Below are 16586 nucleotides of genomic sequence, written 5' to 3' on the forward strand. Positions count from 1 at the left end.
GCAAAGGACATAGCTATAAAGCAACTGTTTTGGGGAAATGGTTGCCCTGTTCAGGAACAGTGAGATGATTATTACAGTGAAGACTATGGGATTCATAAAGTCCTTTATATAAGAACTCGTGAGCCACAGTGTAAGCAGAGCCAGGGATTTTATCTAAACACAAAATAACTTTTCTCAGTCAGCCAGAGTTGTAAAGATTCTGAACTGTGTAATACAATACTTAATAAAATATTTGGGTCTTTTGTTAATTTGGTTGCTGTTTTGTTACTTATATAAAAGTGTATTTTCTCTTTTATCTTTTAGTCTGAAGACCCGGAAGAGGACGCTAGGTTAAAACAGCTGCAGGCCGCAGCCGCGCACTGGCAGCAGCACCAGCAGCATCGAGTTGGCTTCCAGTATCAGGGAATAATGCAGAAGCACACTCAGTTACAGCAGATCCTCCAGCAGTACCAGCAGATTATCCAGCAGCCGCCACATATGCAGGCAAGTGCCGCCTCAGCTCGCACGTGGGAAGTTGCCCCAAGTCATGGAGGAGTTGTTATTCTTGAAAGAGATCTAAATGTGAAGGAGAGAAATTAAATTTGATCTTTCCATGGGGGTTCCAAGTAGTTACCTGTCACATCACCGGGGATTTGGGAAGTACGGCTTTATAGAAATGCCCTTGGGATGGGGCAGGTGTAGTGCAGACTTCTGGTCATATCAACCCAGGCAGGTGTTAAAGGACCGTTGCTAAGGATTTTAAGAACCAGAGATTCTTATCATGTAGTTTCAAGTTGCCTACAAATCACTTCAGTGACAGACAAGCAAAAATCCACCAAAAAGATCATAGCAATCACCACAGAAACCTAGAAACAGAGCACAAGATAACTGCTCTTTTTATATCCAGAAGACACAAACTTGTGTCTGTATGTCTATAGTAATAAATCATTTTTAAAATTCTTAAAGTGATCCATGGTAGTACGAAAAACTTGAAAACAAATATTACTGAGATAGGTATTTGCTTTAGTGTTTAGTTGGTTTCTCCAGCTCTATGATAACTTAGGGAAATGAGTCAAAGGAAGAAAGAATGATCGTCATTAAGGAGATGTAACAAGTTTATCCTTACTAGTCTCCCAAAGTCTTTAGCATTTTAATTAAGACTACAGATGCCCTTGATTCGTTAATATTTTAACTTTAGGGTCAGTTCTCTTACAGGAATGTCTTGAAATAATTGTCACCCTTTGTTCGTAGACCATGTCTGTAGACGTGCAGCTGCGGCATTATGAGATGCAGCAGCAACAGTTTCAACATCTCTACCAAGAATGGGAGCGGGAGTTTCAGCTGTGGGAGGAGCAGCTCCATTCTTATCCTCATAAAGATCAGCTTCAGGAGTATGAGAAGCAGTGGAAAACATGGCAGGGACATATGAAAGCGACTCAGACCTATCTCCAGGAGAAAGTCAATTCCTTTCAGAACATGAAGAACCAGTATATGGGGAACATGTCAATGCCACCTCCTTTCGTTCCGTATTCTCAGATGCCTCCACCTCTACCGACAATGCCCCCTCCGGTATTGCCTCCATCATTGCCACCACCAGTGATGCCCCCTGCCCTGCCTGCTTCGGTGCCACCGCCTGGCATGCCCCCACCTGTGATGCCACCTTCTCTGCCAACCTCTGTGCCCCCACCTGGGATGCCTCCATCTCTCTCTTCTGCAGGGCCACCGCCAGTTCTTCCCCCACCTTCCCTCTCCTCTGCAGGGCCACCGCCGGTTCTTCCCCCACCGTCCCTCTCCTCAACAGCCCCTCCACCTGTCCTGCCTCTCCCACCATTGTCTTTAGCCACACCTCCTCCAGGATTACCTCCTCCCGGGGTTCCACAAGGGATGCCTCCTCAGTTAGGATCAGCCCCAGTCCCACCAGCCTCCACTTCTCAGAGTTCACAGGTTCCAGAGAAACCTAGACCAGCACTGCTTCCCACTCCTGTGTCTTTTGGTTCAGGCCCGCCCTCAGCCTACCACCCTCCATTGCAATCAGCTGTTAGCCCATCAGAACAAATGAATTCTAAAACTCCTCTGAGCAAGTCTACTCTGCCATATAGTTCATTCTCATCTGAGCAAGGACTTGGGGAGTCTTCAGCTGCTCCATCTCAGCCAATCACTGGAGTCAAGGATATGCCAGTGAGGTCAGGTGGACTGCTTCCAGATCCTCCTAGAAGCAGTTACTTGGAAGGCCCAAGAGGCCCAAGGTAGGTCTGCTTTTGTTTGGTTGGTTGGTTTGGTTTGGCTTTTTTGTTGATTTAGGCTGAGTAGGCCTTGATGGTATAAAAACTTTATTTATACGATTTTTATATTCTTTTTGTACTTTTATATACATTCCTGGTTTACAGTTAATAATGTTAGTATTGTTCACTTCTTAGATGTGACATAATAAAATCTAGAAGTAGTAACATGCCCCCATTTCTTTGATGTCACTGCTTTTATCCTACATGTAGAGATCATAGTCCAGAATGAATGTCCCGTTTTAGGGTAGTGCCTCTCAATTTCTTGATGACTTTTTAGCTTCAGAAGTAGTATTTATTAAGTTTATCTTTTTTTTTTCTTAATTTCACAATTAACTGAATCAGTAAATTCTCTTTGTTAGATAATATGCCTGCTGTTGGCGATAAAGATGAATAAGCCAATATTCGAATGAAATAGGCAACAAAATTTAGAATAAGAGTAAATAGGACTTTCATCCATTTGTTTAGCAAAAATTGATTCCTGCTCTGTGCTTATAGCAATGAGTATAACAGAGCGGACAAAATCCCCGCCCCCATGGAGCTTATTTCTTGTATATCTCCCTCAATTTGGGAGATGTTTTCCTTTTGTCTGAACCACATTTTTATTTAGAAAAGCACACAGAAATTTACTAGTAGTCTTAAATTTTTTTGTTTTTGTTTTTTGTTTGTTTTTGCTTTGCATTTTAAAAGGTGTTAAATTCATTTTTCAAGTTTGTAAAAGTATATTCCCCCCTGCAGGTTGACCTAAATGTTAATTTTTCTGTAGAGAAACCTTACCAATCACATTTTTTTCCCAATTGGAAATTGTGATAGAAATACGTACTCCTTATACTAAATTTAGATGGTACAAAAAAATAATCTAAAAAGTGAAATTCACCTAATTCCACAATCTAGAGATAATAATTAAAAATATATATGCCATCAAAAACGGGATCATACTGAGCATTTTGTCTTGTAAACTTTTTCTACTCATCAGTACATTGGTTAGTTTTCCATCTCAGTGTCAGTGTTATCTATATTATTTTAATTTAACCTGAATTTTGACTTTTGGAAACAAAATATATCTTTTACTTGTTCCCCAAATTTATAACTCTTAAAACAACATGGCACAAAACTCCACCATCGAATAAGGTGTTGACAGTTCTCTAGAAAACTTATTATTTCTTGCACTGAACCTAAATGTGTTGCTGTAACCTCTACCTGTTGATTCTAGATCTGCCTCTGTGGTTAACACATAATTAACATGAATTCCTCTGGGTGCCAGAAGCCTTGCCAGAGGCTTTACGTGCATTATATTATCTCGTAGAGTCTTCTCAGCAGCCTGTGAACAAGGCAGGCTCATACCCTGTGTTTACCCTTTAGAGACTGGGCTTGAGAGGTTTGAGTAACTTGCTCAGCATCATATAACTGGGAGAGTAGAGCCTGAGTCCACACCCAGTGGGAGCAGAGTCCAGGGGGCTCCCAGAGCAAAAGCACTAGTTAACTGCTGTATTTAATGCCATGATTCAGTGATATTCAGACTGTCAGTGATTACAAGTACATTTTGTAGTCTTGATTTACTTGGTATGTGTAACTTTTTTATTAGAATTCCCACTTATTTCTTAGATTAAGCATTGCCTTTTGGATCTGGTGATGAATTTGCTGTCAAAAAAATGCATTATTCTTAACACCTTAAGAAACAGAGATTTCCTGCTTCCTTTTTTCCCTATCATATTAATGTTTTCTGTCTTTTGCCCACCAAATCTTGTTGTAAATTTAGGACCTATTTTAGGTTTTCTTCTTACCATAAGGTACAGCTAATAATTTCACTTCTAGGCAGATCTTAGCAATTATGTAGCACAATATCCCGTTCATAGCAGTTGATATTTATGTTGCATTTTAGGTTGTCTTCCTGGGTCTTGCACATATTTTCTTATTATTTCTCTCTGATCTCATGAAGTAAACATACAAGGGAAGTTAAGATTTGGAGAGATTCTAAATAAATTGCCCCAGATGATGTTGCTAGTAAATGATTGAGATGGAATTAGAATCCAAGGCCTTCTGATCCCCCCCAACCTTTTTTAAAGATTTATTGATTGATTGATTGATTGATTGATTTAGAGGGAGAGAGAATGAGCCTATGCCTGTGGTGTGGGGTTGTGTATAGAAGGAGAGGGAGGGAGGGTCCCAAGCAGACTCTGTACTGAGCGTGGAGTCCAGTGTGGGGCTCAACCTCACGACCCTGAGATCATAACCTGAGCCGAAACCAAGAGTCAGACACTCAACCAACTGTACCACCCAGGTGCCCCGATCCACTTTTGAGTTCATTTTATTTCCTGTGGCAAGTAGTTGATGGCCTCTTCTTAAACTTTGGCACTGTGATAAGGAATACCAGCATAATAAGGTATTGACAATTTTCTGGAAAGTTGTGCCTAAATATGTTGCTGTCACTTCTGCCTGTTGACTCTAGATCTGGCTCTGTGGTACAACAGATAATTATCCAATCCCCGTCTCTAGCATGTCCCTGTGGTTCTTTAAACACCGCCCTCCTGTCTCTCCCAGCGGGCCTTACCTGCTCTTCTCTGCCACCGCAGAAACTCCGATTCTTCTTTTCTTTTCACACTAACATTGTGTCTGGCCTCCTCCTGCTACGTTGCTCCCTGTCTCGAGGAGGGCCTTGAATTTGCCAGTCTCCTTCACAATGAGCACTTACTTCAGATGCAGGGAACCGAAGAGCCTGTTACCAGCTTTGTTATAAATAACGTACTTGTGTAGCTGAACAAAACATCTGTTTGGCTTCCCTGGTCTTTTTCACATTAGCCATAACTAGGGCAAGCCTCTCTCATCCCGAACTTGGATAGTTGTTTTTGTTTTGTTTTTCTCTTTTTCTAAGACTTTATTTGACATTTCATCTAGTTAGGTTTGGGCCAACTTTCTGGTCTGCTACAATCTTAATAAATGTTGATTATATTGCTTTTAGATGTTCCTCTCCAGCTTTTTCACGTGCAACTTTGATAAGGATGGCTTTTTGGTTTTTGAATTGGATCCTGCTCACATTATCTACCCTGTTTCTAAAACCTTTCCCCAATCTAGCTTATGTCATTTCCATTTCTCTTATCCTTCTAGTTCTTTTGCTCACTTAGCTCATATCGCGTTTAATCTGTGACTATTGCCTAGGCATGGTTCTTTTTCCTCCTGTGTACCTAGGTTAAAAAAAGAAAAAATCAGTGGGAAGCTGGTAAGTGAATGAAAGAGACTGAGGTAGGAACAATCCACACTGTCAAGGAAACCTGTGAAAGCTGGGTGGAGAAACAAGAATGGAGAACACAGATAACTAACTTACCAATAACACACTTATCAAAATAAAGTAATGTAAATTACTTTGAGTTTTTGCAAAATCCAGATTTACGCTGCTTTCTAAAAACTGTGAAGGTTTCCAAGAAGTCCAGTGGTAGAACTGCGTCATGTGTAAATTCCATACTGGAGCATCTGGGGCAGCTGTTTTGAAGTTGTGTGTATGTATGTGTATCATTTGATTCATCAGGTCTTCTAGAAGACTACCACTGCTCTAAAACTGTTAGGTCAGTGGATGTTGGTTTCCCAGAACCCTTTATTTTTCAGTCATAAAATTTATTTATTAAAGGGTAACATACAGAGATATGCACAATCCTGAGTGCATAACTTAGTGAATTTTCACAAAGTAAACACAACTCGTGTTATCACTACTGGGATAAAGACATGAAGATAACTAGTGTCTTGAGTAGTATCCTCATGCCCCTTCCCGTTTTCCTTCGCCCCAAAGATAACCACTAGATCAACTTTTTATATCACACATTAGTTTTGCCCATTTTTGAAGTTTTATAAATGGAATTCTACTGTGTGTACTCTTTTTGAGTCTGGCCTCTTTCATTTGACATTGTTATTGTGAGATTCATCCCTGGTGTGTTCATTCCCTTTTCTCTACAGTATTTTGTTTTGTGACTATACCACAATCTGTTTATCTAGTCTAATAGTGATGATCATTTAAGCTTTTGGTTATTACAAAAAGCACTGCTTTGTGTCTTTTGGTGCTATATGTGTCCCTTTAGGGGTGTGTGTGTGTGTGTGTGTGTGTGTGTGTGTGTATTTTGTTTAGAAATGTACCAGCGATTGGAATTGCTTCATTAGGGGGTAGGTATGGTTCTGCTTGGATAGATATTGTCAGACAGTTTTCTGAAATGATTGTGTCCATGTACATTCTCACCAGCGGGTTTTTTGCATCCTCATCAACACTTGGTATTGTTAAATTTTTAAATCTTAGCAATCTTGGTGGACATCTAGTGGTGTTGTGGCATGGCTTTAATTTGTATTTCCCTGATTACAAATGAGGTTAACTTGTCTTTCCATTTGATTATTGTTAAGTTGAATTTCCTCTCTTATGAAGTGCTGATTGAGGTCTTTTCCCAGTTTTTCTATTGGGTTATGTATTTTTCTTACTGATTTGTAGGGATTCCTTATGTATGCTAGATATCACCCTGTGTCTAGATTGTCTCAACTGTTTCTCACTCTATAGCCCTTTGTCTTTCTCATCCTCACTGTACTGAAAAAGTGTCATATTGATCCAGCAGACCCTTTTGACATTTTAAAGGAATTTTACAAATAACTTACAGAAGTAACAATAAAGGGATAGTGAAAAACAACTTATAGGAATTTTTATAAATATTTTACAAGTGCAGAGCTCTGCCTCAAGTAAATTTTGTCACATAAACATAAACATAAAAGATGAAATAATCCTGTCACACATTCTCCTGGCAAAGCAAAACGGTCCAGGTTCTTGGCACAGAGTATTATGTGATGATATCCTTCCAGTTTAATGACTAAGCGGATGACAGTACATTTCCTTTCTGTCCTTAGAAATCTATTGTTCACTCATCGAATCTTGAGTTTGAGAATATTAATCTAGGGTACTGTCATCTAAGGACTTAACAGTTGGAGATTTCACTTTTATGATCGGTTTCACAGCTTTATTAGAGCCTAGAGTGCTTCTGTCTCTGTGTTTATTTTTTGATTTTGACACAGCTTCCTCTCTCACTTTTCTTTGCCATGCTAGTCAGGAAATGAAAATTTCTAAATTCTCAATTGTGTTCAATGAGCCTAAAAGTAGGGTGTAATATTTTGGGCAATACAGAGTGGGGTGAGGTGACAGCTGTTTTCACCTTTGCTTCATCTTTTAGGCAAATCCATCATTCCTTCATTACCTTTGTATTTTAATCTTCTTTGGCATAGTTGGGGATAATTGATAAGTAATGATGAGTGAGTAATGAATTCTAGAATAAGGAAATTGCAGAATATTTAAGATATAGAAAAAAGTCACTTAGGATCCCATAGTATGTCTTAAATTTATGGAAGGCTGTAATGGATCCATAATGGACCCAATTGCATGTAATGTAAGTTTTATTCTCTTTTTTAAGAGGTAAATTTTCTCTTTGTTCTCGGGAAAGCCTATAAGAAAAAAGTCATGAAATAGCAATCCTCATAATAGAACTGTTTATTTTTTAAGAGTTTATTTCAATTCCAGTTAGCATACAGTGTAATGTGTGTTTCAGGTATTACAATAAGGTGATCCAACACTTCCATGCAATTCCCGGTATGCATCACAGCAACTGCACTTTCTAATTCCCGTCCTCTGTTTATCCCATCCTCACCCCTGCCCACCTCTTCTCTGGTAACATCAGTTTTTTCTCTAGAGTTAGAGTCTGTTTCTTGTGAGGGGGGCACCTGGCTGGCTCAGCCGGTAGAGCATGGGACTCTTGATCTCAAGGTTGAGTTCAAGCCCCGTGTTGGGAGTAGAGCGTACTTTAAAAAAGAAAATCTTTCTTGGTTTGTCTATTTTTTTTCCCCTTTACTCATTTTTTTTTGTTTCTTAAATTCCACATGTGAGTGAAATCATCTGGTGATCATGTCTCTGACATTTTGCTTAGCATAATGCTTTCCAGCTCCATCCACATTGTTGCAAATGGCAAGATTTCATTCTTTTTTATGGCTGACTAATATTCCACTACACATACACATGTATATGTATATATACAAACACACACCCCCCACACACATCTTTATCCATTCATCAGTGGATGGGCACTTGGGCTGTTTCCATGATTTGGCTATTGTAGAAAATGCTTCTGTATACATTGGGGTGCATGTATCCTTTTGAATTAGTACTTGTGTATTCTTGGAATAAATATCTAGTAGTGCAATTGATGGATCAAAGGGTAGTTCTCTTTTTAACTTTTTGAGAAGCATCCATACTGTTTTCTATAGTGGCTATACCAGCTGGCATTCCCAGCAATGGTGTAAGAGGGTTCCCATTTCTCCACATCCTCACCAACAGCTTTTTTTTCTTGTGTTGTTGATTTTAGCCATTCTCATAGGTGTGAGTATACTAGACTGTCTAAAAACAAAACAAAACAATTCTAAAATTAGGATTCAGTGAACCCAGAGGAACCTCAAAGGTTAATGGTGTCTTTTCATTAATAGACATTATTGATTTTAATTTAATAGTCTAATTTGTTGATCTTTTCCTTCATGGTTGGTGCTTTATTGTGTCCCACTTTAAGAAATCTTTGTTTACCGCAAAGCCATAAATACATTATCCTATTTTATCTTCTGTTTTTTATTGTTTTACCTTTTATTTTTAGGTCAACAATCTATATAGAATTGATTGTTTGTTAATGTGTGGTATGAGGTAGGGGTCATGGTTTATTATTTTTCATATGTCTGTGTAGTTGACCCCAGTGCCATTTATTGAAAAAGTCATCTTTTCCTTACTATGTTGGTAGTAAGTCCATCACGAGTCAAATGACTATATGTGGGAATTTATTTCTGGACTCTATTTGTCCATCCTTGCACCAGTATCCTGTTTTAATTACTGTAGTCTTGTTAATAAATCTTGATATCTCTTAGTGTAAGTCCTCCAATTCTGTGTCTCTAGATCAGAGGTTGGCAAACTTTCTCTGTGAAGGGCCAGATGGTAAATATTTTTAGGCTTTGTAGACCATGTTTGGTTTCTGTCAAATATTTTTCTTTCTTCCTTTTATTTTTCACCTTTAAAAATGTAAAAAAAAAATCATTCTTAACTGTATTTGCCCCATGGGCCTTAGTTTACTGACCTCCAGTCTAGATTGACTTGTCTATTCTTGGTCCTCTCTCTTTCCCACATAATGCTTAGAATCAGCTTGTCAGTTTTCAGAAACCTGCTGGAATTTTGATGAAAATTGCATAGAATCTCTTGACCATTTTGCACAAGACTTGCCATCTTTGTAATATCTCGGCTTCTGATCTGTCACACATACTTTTTGATTGGTTTTCAGGTTGGAATTGTGGACCTCTTCTGTACCTGTCTTATTAGGATTAGTAAGGGATTATAAACACTATAATTTTACTCTTTGCTTTCATTTGTTATGGTTGTTCCTGTTTTTAGAGATTACTCTTGGGGGGAATTTTGATTTTAGGATCTTGGTTGTACATATTAGAAAATAACTGAAAAATTATCTCACATGAAAATTAAAAGGACAGGAATTTGGTTCCAGAATTGAGTATTTTGTAATTCCCATGGTCAGCTGATTTCAGTATGTTTTTGTAACTGTTGTGACAATAAGGTGTTATCTTGTTTAAGGGTATATGTATTTCTGCATACCTCTTAAGTTTTTATACCAACATTTGGAGTCTATTTTTTTATGTCAAATCTTTTATAAGTTTTATAAATACCTCTAATGGTTTCATACCTAGTTTGGGGGTTTTTATTTTTTAGAAGTTTATGGAATGCCTAACTGTACAAAAATTTTCTGAATATTTAAATACCAAATATTTGTTTTTCTTTTCATCTAATCAATGGGCAATGCATGTGTTTTGATGTGATTGTATTCAGTGAATATATACTATGTTTGTACTTTATTTCAAATGTTTTTATATGTTAAAAAGGTCATAGCATTTCATTGTATTGATGTAAACATGACATTTTTGTGCATACTTTTAAATTGAATATCTCTTAATATATTTCTTCTAAAGGCTTAAGAATTCTTTACTTTTATAAATACAAAAGGTTTTGATAGTCTTACATTTTGTTACATCCTCAAGCTTTAAAAATTTGAAAGTGCAGTGCTGATAAATAATTGCCATTTACGTGTAGTGTTGAAAGTATATTTCAGTTGCTTTAACATTTTCTTACTCCCCAAATAAAAATAAAATGATGACCCTTCGCTGTTGATCAGCAATTTAATCTGAAAGCAAAGCGCCCTCCCCTTTAAGGAAACTGCATACTGTATGTGCGGGCATGACGCTTGTAGTAATGAGTTCCTTAACTTTTACAGCCTTGCCTCTGTGTTCTGTTCTTCCTTATCTGCACATCCTTTAGTGCCTCTGGCTTTGTTTTTTCTTTCCTCTGGCTTTGACACTTGCTCTTCTCTTTGTCTGGAATCCCTTTCCTGTCAGTTTTGCTTTACTCCTTCCTATTTTTCCTGCCCTAGGGGCAGGGAGCTCTAATTATGTGTTGAGATCCTTCAGTGAGTCAGACCATGGGGATCCCTCAGTGAACAAGGCCAACATGTCCCATTTGATCAAATTGTGTTCTAATTGTTGGTTTACTTGCCTCATCCCATGGACTGTGAACTAGAGTTATGTATCTGTTTATTTATTTCTAGAGCTGACAGGTCCTGACAGATGTTCAATCAGTCTTACTTATGCCGGAATGTCTCGGTTATGGACAAAATTCTGTAGGCGTTCACAGTTTGGGTAGGAAGGCAGTTCATTTGTATTCAGATTTGTTGATAAAACTGGGAAACAAATGCACAAGGGTTCTTACTCTTGTACCTTGTGGAGGATAGTCTTACTTAACACTTAAGTGAACTAGTGATTATTGAATTGAATACAAAGCCGATGGCTTTACACAATTTTAATGATCTCAGGTGTTTTTCCAGGCACTTTGAATTAATAAATGTAACTTCAAGAAAAGGAACTAAACCATCACAATCCGTGAAACAGTATCATAAATAGGTAAATAAGTAAGTAAGTGACCTCCATCCTAAGCGTTGCGGTGTATCCTTTGACAAGTCTCTGGTCAGCTCCTTTTCCTTTGCCCAACAGTAACGATGCCAAGCCTTCACCACTTTGCAGAGACCATCTGCACTAGTGCTGCTTTCTTTGTTTCCACAAACATTTTTATTTTGCTTTGTATCTTTATTTTAGCTTCCTGCCTCCTAGAGAAAATCAAGGCTTTCAGGCCCAGTGAAACTCACTTCCTGCCCTTCTGTTTACCTTATCTTATTATCCTCATCTTTCTTCTTCTAGCCTCAGAGTAAGTCCTTCTTCCTCATGGTTAGGGGTAATCTCTTTGTGCCACTTAAATTCATTTTACATTTTTATCCAAGTGGTACATACCTACAGTTTGGAAAAATCAGGCAAAGCAGCCAGCCTAGATTCTAATGACATCTTTTAATTCTTTAGCTGTTTCTTCTGGTAATTACCTTCCTGTCACTAAATAATATGCTCCGGCTTTCTTGACTTACACATTTTAGATGTTATATATTTGCTTCCAGGTCTGATAAGGATTTAATTCTTACACTACTCCAACCCCATCTGTCTAATACATTTATATCACTGCTGTTAGATAAGTAAACCAGGTTTGCTAGAGGTAAGCAGTGTGTTATAATTATATTTTCTTTAGTGTAATGACTTTTCTAGAATTTCCAATTGTCTTCTTGAAAAATATTTAAAATAATTCTCCAACCCTAGTCTCAAAAGCACCAGCTCTTTTTTTCCTGAGGAGATTGCTCTCCCAAATTTATTCATCATCTTGCTTTTCACCTGGGCGGGTTGGGTGGCTGGTTGCTCAAAAGATCTGCCGTATGGCTGTTACTTCAGCATTTCCCTTGACTATCCTCCTGGATTGGATTCATTCTCTACTGAATCTCATGGCTTCCTGTTTGTGGTTTAGTGCCTCTTTTTCCCCAGAGTGCATGCCCAAGTTGCTTACTGAGAGATTGTGTTGGAGGTAGGTACATTTTCTGAGTCTTGTGTGTGGGTTAATACTTTTATTCTAACCTCACACTTGATTAATCATTTGGATATAGAATTTGAAGTTGAGCATTTAAAATTTTTTGATGTAGTTAAACTAAAAAAATTAGTTCACCCATTTCCCCCTGACCCCACATCTGCCTCTGGCAACCACGAGCCTGTTCTCTGTATCTAGGAGCTTGGTTTTTTTCTACTGATTTATTTATTGTTACATTCCACATGTAAGAGAGCTCATACGGTATTTGTCTGACTTACTTCACCTAGCATAATGCCCTCGAGGTTTATCCATACTGTCACAAATGGCAAGATTTCATTCTTTTTCATGGCTGAGTAATATTCAGTTCAGTATTCACTTTCGTTACCCATTCTTCCATCGATGGACGCTGAGGTGGTTTCCATATTTTCGCTATTGTGAATAATGCTGCAGTGAACATGAGGATGCATGTATCTTTTCAAGTTAGTTTTTTGTTTTCTTCACATACAGATACCCAGAAGTGGAATTGATGTATCATATGGTAGTTTTACTTTTGATTTGTCGAGGAACCTTCATACCGATTTCCTTGTGGCAGCACCATTTACATTCCCACTAACCGTGTACAAGAGTTCTTTTTTTTCCATATCCTTGCCAACACTTGTTATTTCTAGTCTTTTTGAAAAGAGCCATTCTAACAGGTGTAGGGTAATATCTCATTGTGGTTTTGTTTTTGTTTTTGTTTTAATTTATTTATTTGACAGAGATCACAAGTAGAGAGGCAGGCAGAGAGAGAGGGGGGAAGCAGGCTCCCCGCTGAGAAGAGAACCTGATGTGGGGCTCTATCCCAGGACCCTGGGATCATGACCTGAGCCGAAGGCAGAGGCTTAACCCACTGAGCCACCCAGGTGCCCCTCTCATTGTGGTTTTGATGTGCACTTCCTTAATGCAGGAAAGATGCATACAAAAGATGTAGATTATCTTTTCATGTACCTACTGGCCATCTGTATACCTTCTTTGGAAGAATATCAGTTCAGATCTAATGCCCATTTTTTAATCAGATTGTTTGTATTTTTGCCAGAGTTGTATGAGTTCTTTATTTTGGATGTTAGCCCCTTATCAGATATAATATTTGCAAGTATTTTCTCCCAATCAATGGGTTGCCTTTCTGTTTTTGTTGATGGTATTCATTTTGTTTGTCCGTTTCTTAAGGTTTTTTAAAAAATCTGTTTGACAGAAAAAGAGACAGCAAGAGAGGGAACACAAGCAGGGGGAGTGGGAGAGGGAGAATGTAAGCTTTGCACTGAGCAGGGAGCTCGATGTGGGGCTCAATCCCAACACCCTGGGATCATGACCTGAGCTGAAGGCCATAGATGCTTATCTGAGTGAGCCACCCAGGTGCCCTCATTGATGGTTTTCTTTGCTGTACAGAAGCTTTGTAGTTTATTGTGGTCCCACTTGTTTATTTTTGCTTTTTGCTTTTGATGTCAGATTCAAAAAATCATTGCCAGGACCTACGCCAAGGAGCTTACCTTTTGTTTTTTTCTAGGAGTTCTTTGGTTTGGGGTCTTACTTTCAAGTCTTTAATCCATTTTGAGTTAGTTTTTGTGTATAGCGTAATATAGCACCATAGTTGCATTCTCTCGTATGTGGCTGTTTGATGATTTGCCCAGGATGATTTATTGAAGAGACTGTCCTTTCTCCATTGTATATTCGTGGCTCCTCTGTCATAAAGTAATTGACCATATATGTGCAGGTTTATTTTGGGCCTCTCTCTTCTGTTCCATTGATCTGTGTGTGTCTGTTTTTATGCCAGTACCAAACTGTTTAATACAATTTAAGTATTGAAGTTGAACGTAATTATTCCTCAAGGTTTTAGGAACATCATTCTGTTTTCTTCTGTCACTTAGTGTAGATGCTATACTGTTGTGATTCTTGTCCTTTTTATTTTTTTTAATTAAAAAATTTTTTTTAAATTCTTGTCCTTTTTAGATGACTTCTCCCTATTGCCAGAAACTACCCCCCTCCCCAGTATTCTAAAAGTTCATAGTTTGTTTTGTTTTACTAATTATACTGGGTATTTAGTGAGCTAGGGTCTTTCTGTCTGGATATGAGAGTCTCTTAACTCTTAAATTTTTATGCTATTCATTAATTTTTTTTTTCTTTTATGTTTTTCTCTTTCTGGAACTCCTTGTTTGTAAACTTTTGGACCTGCTAGATTGATTTTGTCTCTTTTCTCTTTCATTTGGTTGTACTTTGAGATACTACTAACCCTTTTATTGCATTTTGTTTGGATAATTTTTTTTTTTTTAAGATTTTATTTATTATTTATTTGACAGAGAGAAATCACAAGTAGACGGAGAGGCAGGCAGAGAGAGAGAGGGAAGCAGGCTCCTTGCTGAGCAGAGAGCCCGATGCGGGACTCGATCCCAGGACCCTGAGATCATGACCTGAGCCGAAGGCAGCGGCTTAATCCACTGAGCCACCCAGGCGCCCCTGTTTGGATAATTTTTTTAAAAAATTTCTGTAGTTCTTTTGATTCTGATCCTTTTTTATATACAGCAAATTGATTTATAGCTACAGTATCTTTAAGAATCTCTCTGAGGATATTATTTGGGTTTTGGTTTTTTTTTTTTAAGTTCTCTTGTGTTTTTTGCATTATCTCTGTTTTCTCCAGATGTAGGACCTTGTTCACCTTTGGTCTCTTCCTTTTGTTTTAGAGACATTCCTCAAATATCTAGATATTAAAATAAATATCCATTTATATTTAAGAATGGGGGACACAGACAAGCTAATTGGAAACTCTGTGTGCATATGGGGGGCTTATCAACTATTCTTGCTCTCACTCAGTAAATTCAGGCTTTGTTTTAGGTGGTAGGGCAAAGAACTGTCTGCTAAAGTTAGAGGGCCCTCAGATTCCAAACTTTAGGGACTTTCAGCCTTAAGAAAGTCTGGTTGATGGTTCTGAATATAGATTTTAATTTACATATTTTAGCCCTCAAGTCTTATTTCTGTCCTTCATGGTATCTGAGAATGTTGACTCTCTAGGGTTCTGTGATCAAACCAGCCCCATTTTTATTTTATGTCCTTCTACTACCATCATTCTAAACTGCAGCTTCTCCTTGCTCCATATGTTACCATTCATGTTTGCTCTTTGTCTTCCAGAATGTAAAAACAAAATTCTCATCTGCTGTTGGTCTCCTTTCTGTTTATAATGGATTCATGTATATCACAATTCCTTGTGATAACTCTGTGTGGTGTCAGTTTGGCTAGTCTGTAGTACCCTTCCCAGAGTTCCCTTATATGTTTCTGATTTGGGTGGGTCACAAGGGAGATTTTTGCATCTGACATAAAATATTTATCCCTGGACAACTGAAGAAAGATTCTTATCTATTTCCCAGAAGAGGATATAAAGTCCCTTTTTTGTCCTTGGAGAATCTTCATTCTTCTAGCTGGTTCACCCTCTCTCTTTGACACTCTGTAATTTAAACTCTTGAAATATAAAATTAACTATTATTTATACATCTTATGTTAGATGATAAGGAAGAAAAATCAACCAACAATATTTGACTAATAATATGTATATATTTAAACATACCAAATTAAGGAAGAAATACTCAGAACTATTACAGTTCTTTCTGCAACTGGTCATGTAACTATAGTTGGTATTTATAACTTCCTTCTTCCACTACCCATTTTATAGTCCCTTTGCTCTCAGCATGCACCTCAGGTGGTCCTGTTTTTTTGCCTGGTGGAGTGACCCAGACCTTCATTCCTGAAGGGTCTGGGCTATTGACAAGCCTATCTGAATTGAGTTACTGTAATTTTTTTTTTAAGATTTTATTTGTTTATTTGACAGACAGAGATTACAAGTAGACAGAGAGGCAGGCAGAGAGAGAGAGAGAGAGAGGGAAGCAGGCTCCCTGCTGAGCAGAGAACCCGATGCGGGACTTGATCCCAGGACTCTGGGATCATGACCTGAGCCGAAGGCAGCGGCTTAACCCACTGAGCCACCCAGGCGCCCCGAGTTACTGTAATTTTTAATTGACTTTAATCACAAAACACGGAAGTGCTAAGAGATGTTCTAGAGGCTCTCCATTGCAGACATAGTCTCCCTTATCCTCAGTAGTGCAGTAGTAACCCAGTTTCTCCTTGCAGCTCAGGGCCAAGTCACCCCCAGCCAGTACAGTAAGTCCCTTCTTTGCCTTTGATCAGAACCCAAAGTAGCCAGGTGGCAGTCTCAAGTTGAGTTTAATGGAGTTATTGTTGTGTCCCCTTATGAGAGCATTCCTCCCTTTGATACTAAAAGACTTCTAGACCAGCAAAACCTG

At 38.3% G+C, this 16586-nt stretch overlaps 2 protein-coding genes across 5 annotated transcripts in view; one reads left to right on the top strand and one right to left on the bottom strand.

Annotated features, from left to right (window-relative positions):
• The window catches only part of LOC309866087 (acylphosphatase-1), a 372899-nt gene that overhangs the window by 99867 nt on the left and 256446 nt on the right, over positions 1–16586 (bottom strand). The gene's annotated exons all lie outside the window — the stretch shown is intronic.
• Positions 1–16586, top strand: part of YLPM1 (YLP motif containing 1) — a 75863-nt gene that overhangs the window by 10839 nt on the left and 48438 nt on the right. For all 4 annotated transcript variants that reach the window (XR_014312411.1, XR_014312412.1, XM_082733371.1 and 1 more), the window contains exons 3-4: positions 304–483; positions 1231–2225. Coding sequence is in view for 2 of the 4 variants with exons in the window: in XM_082733371.1 (XP_082589497.1) it covers positions 304–483; positions 1231–2225 (1175 nt within the window). In the remaining 2 variants the exon portion in view is untranslated. The remainder of the gene's footprint in view (positions 1–303; positions 484–1230; positions 2226–16586) is intronic.

This window comes from Mustela nivalis, assembly GCF_964662115.1.
Source record: "Mustela nivalis genome assembly, chromosome: 6".
Taxonomy (NCBI): domain Eukaryota; kingdom Metazoa; phylum Chordata; class Mammalia; order Carnivora; family Mustelidae; genus Mustela; species Mustela nivalis.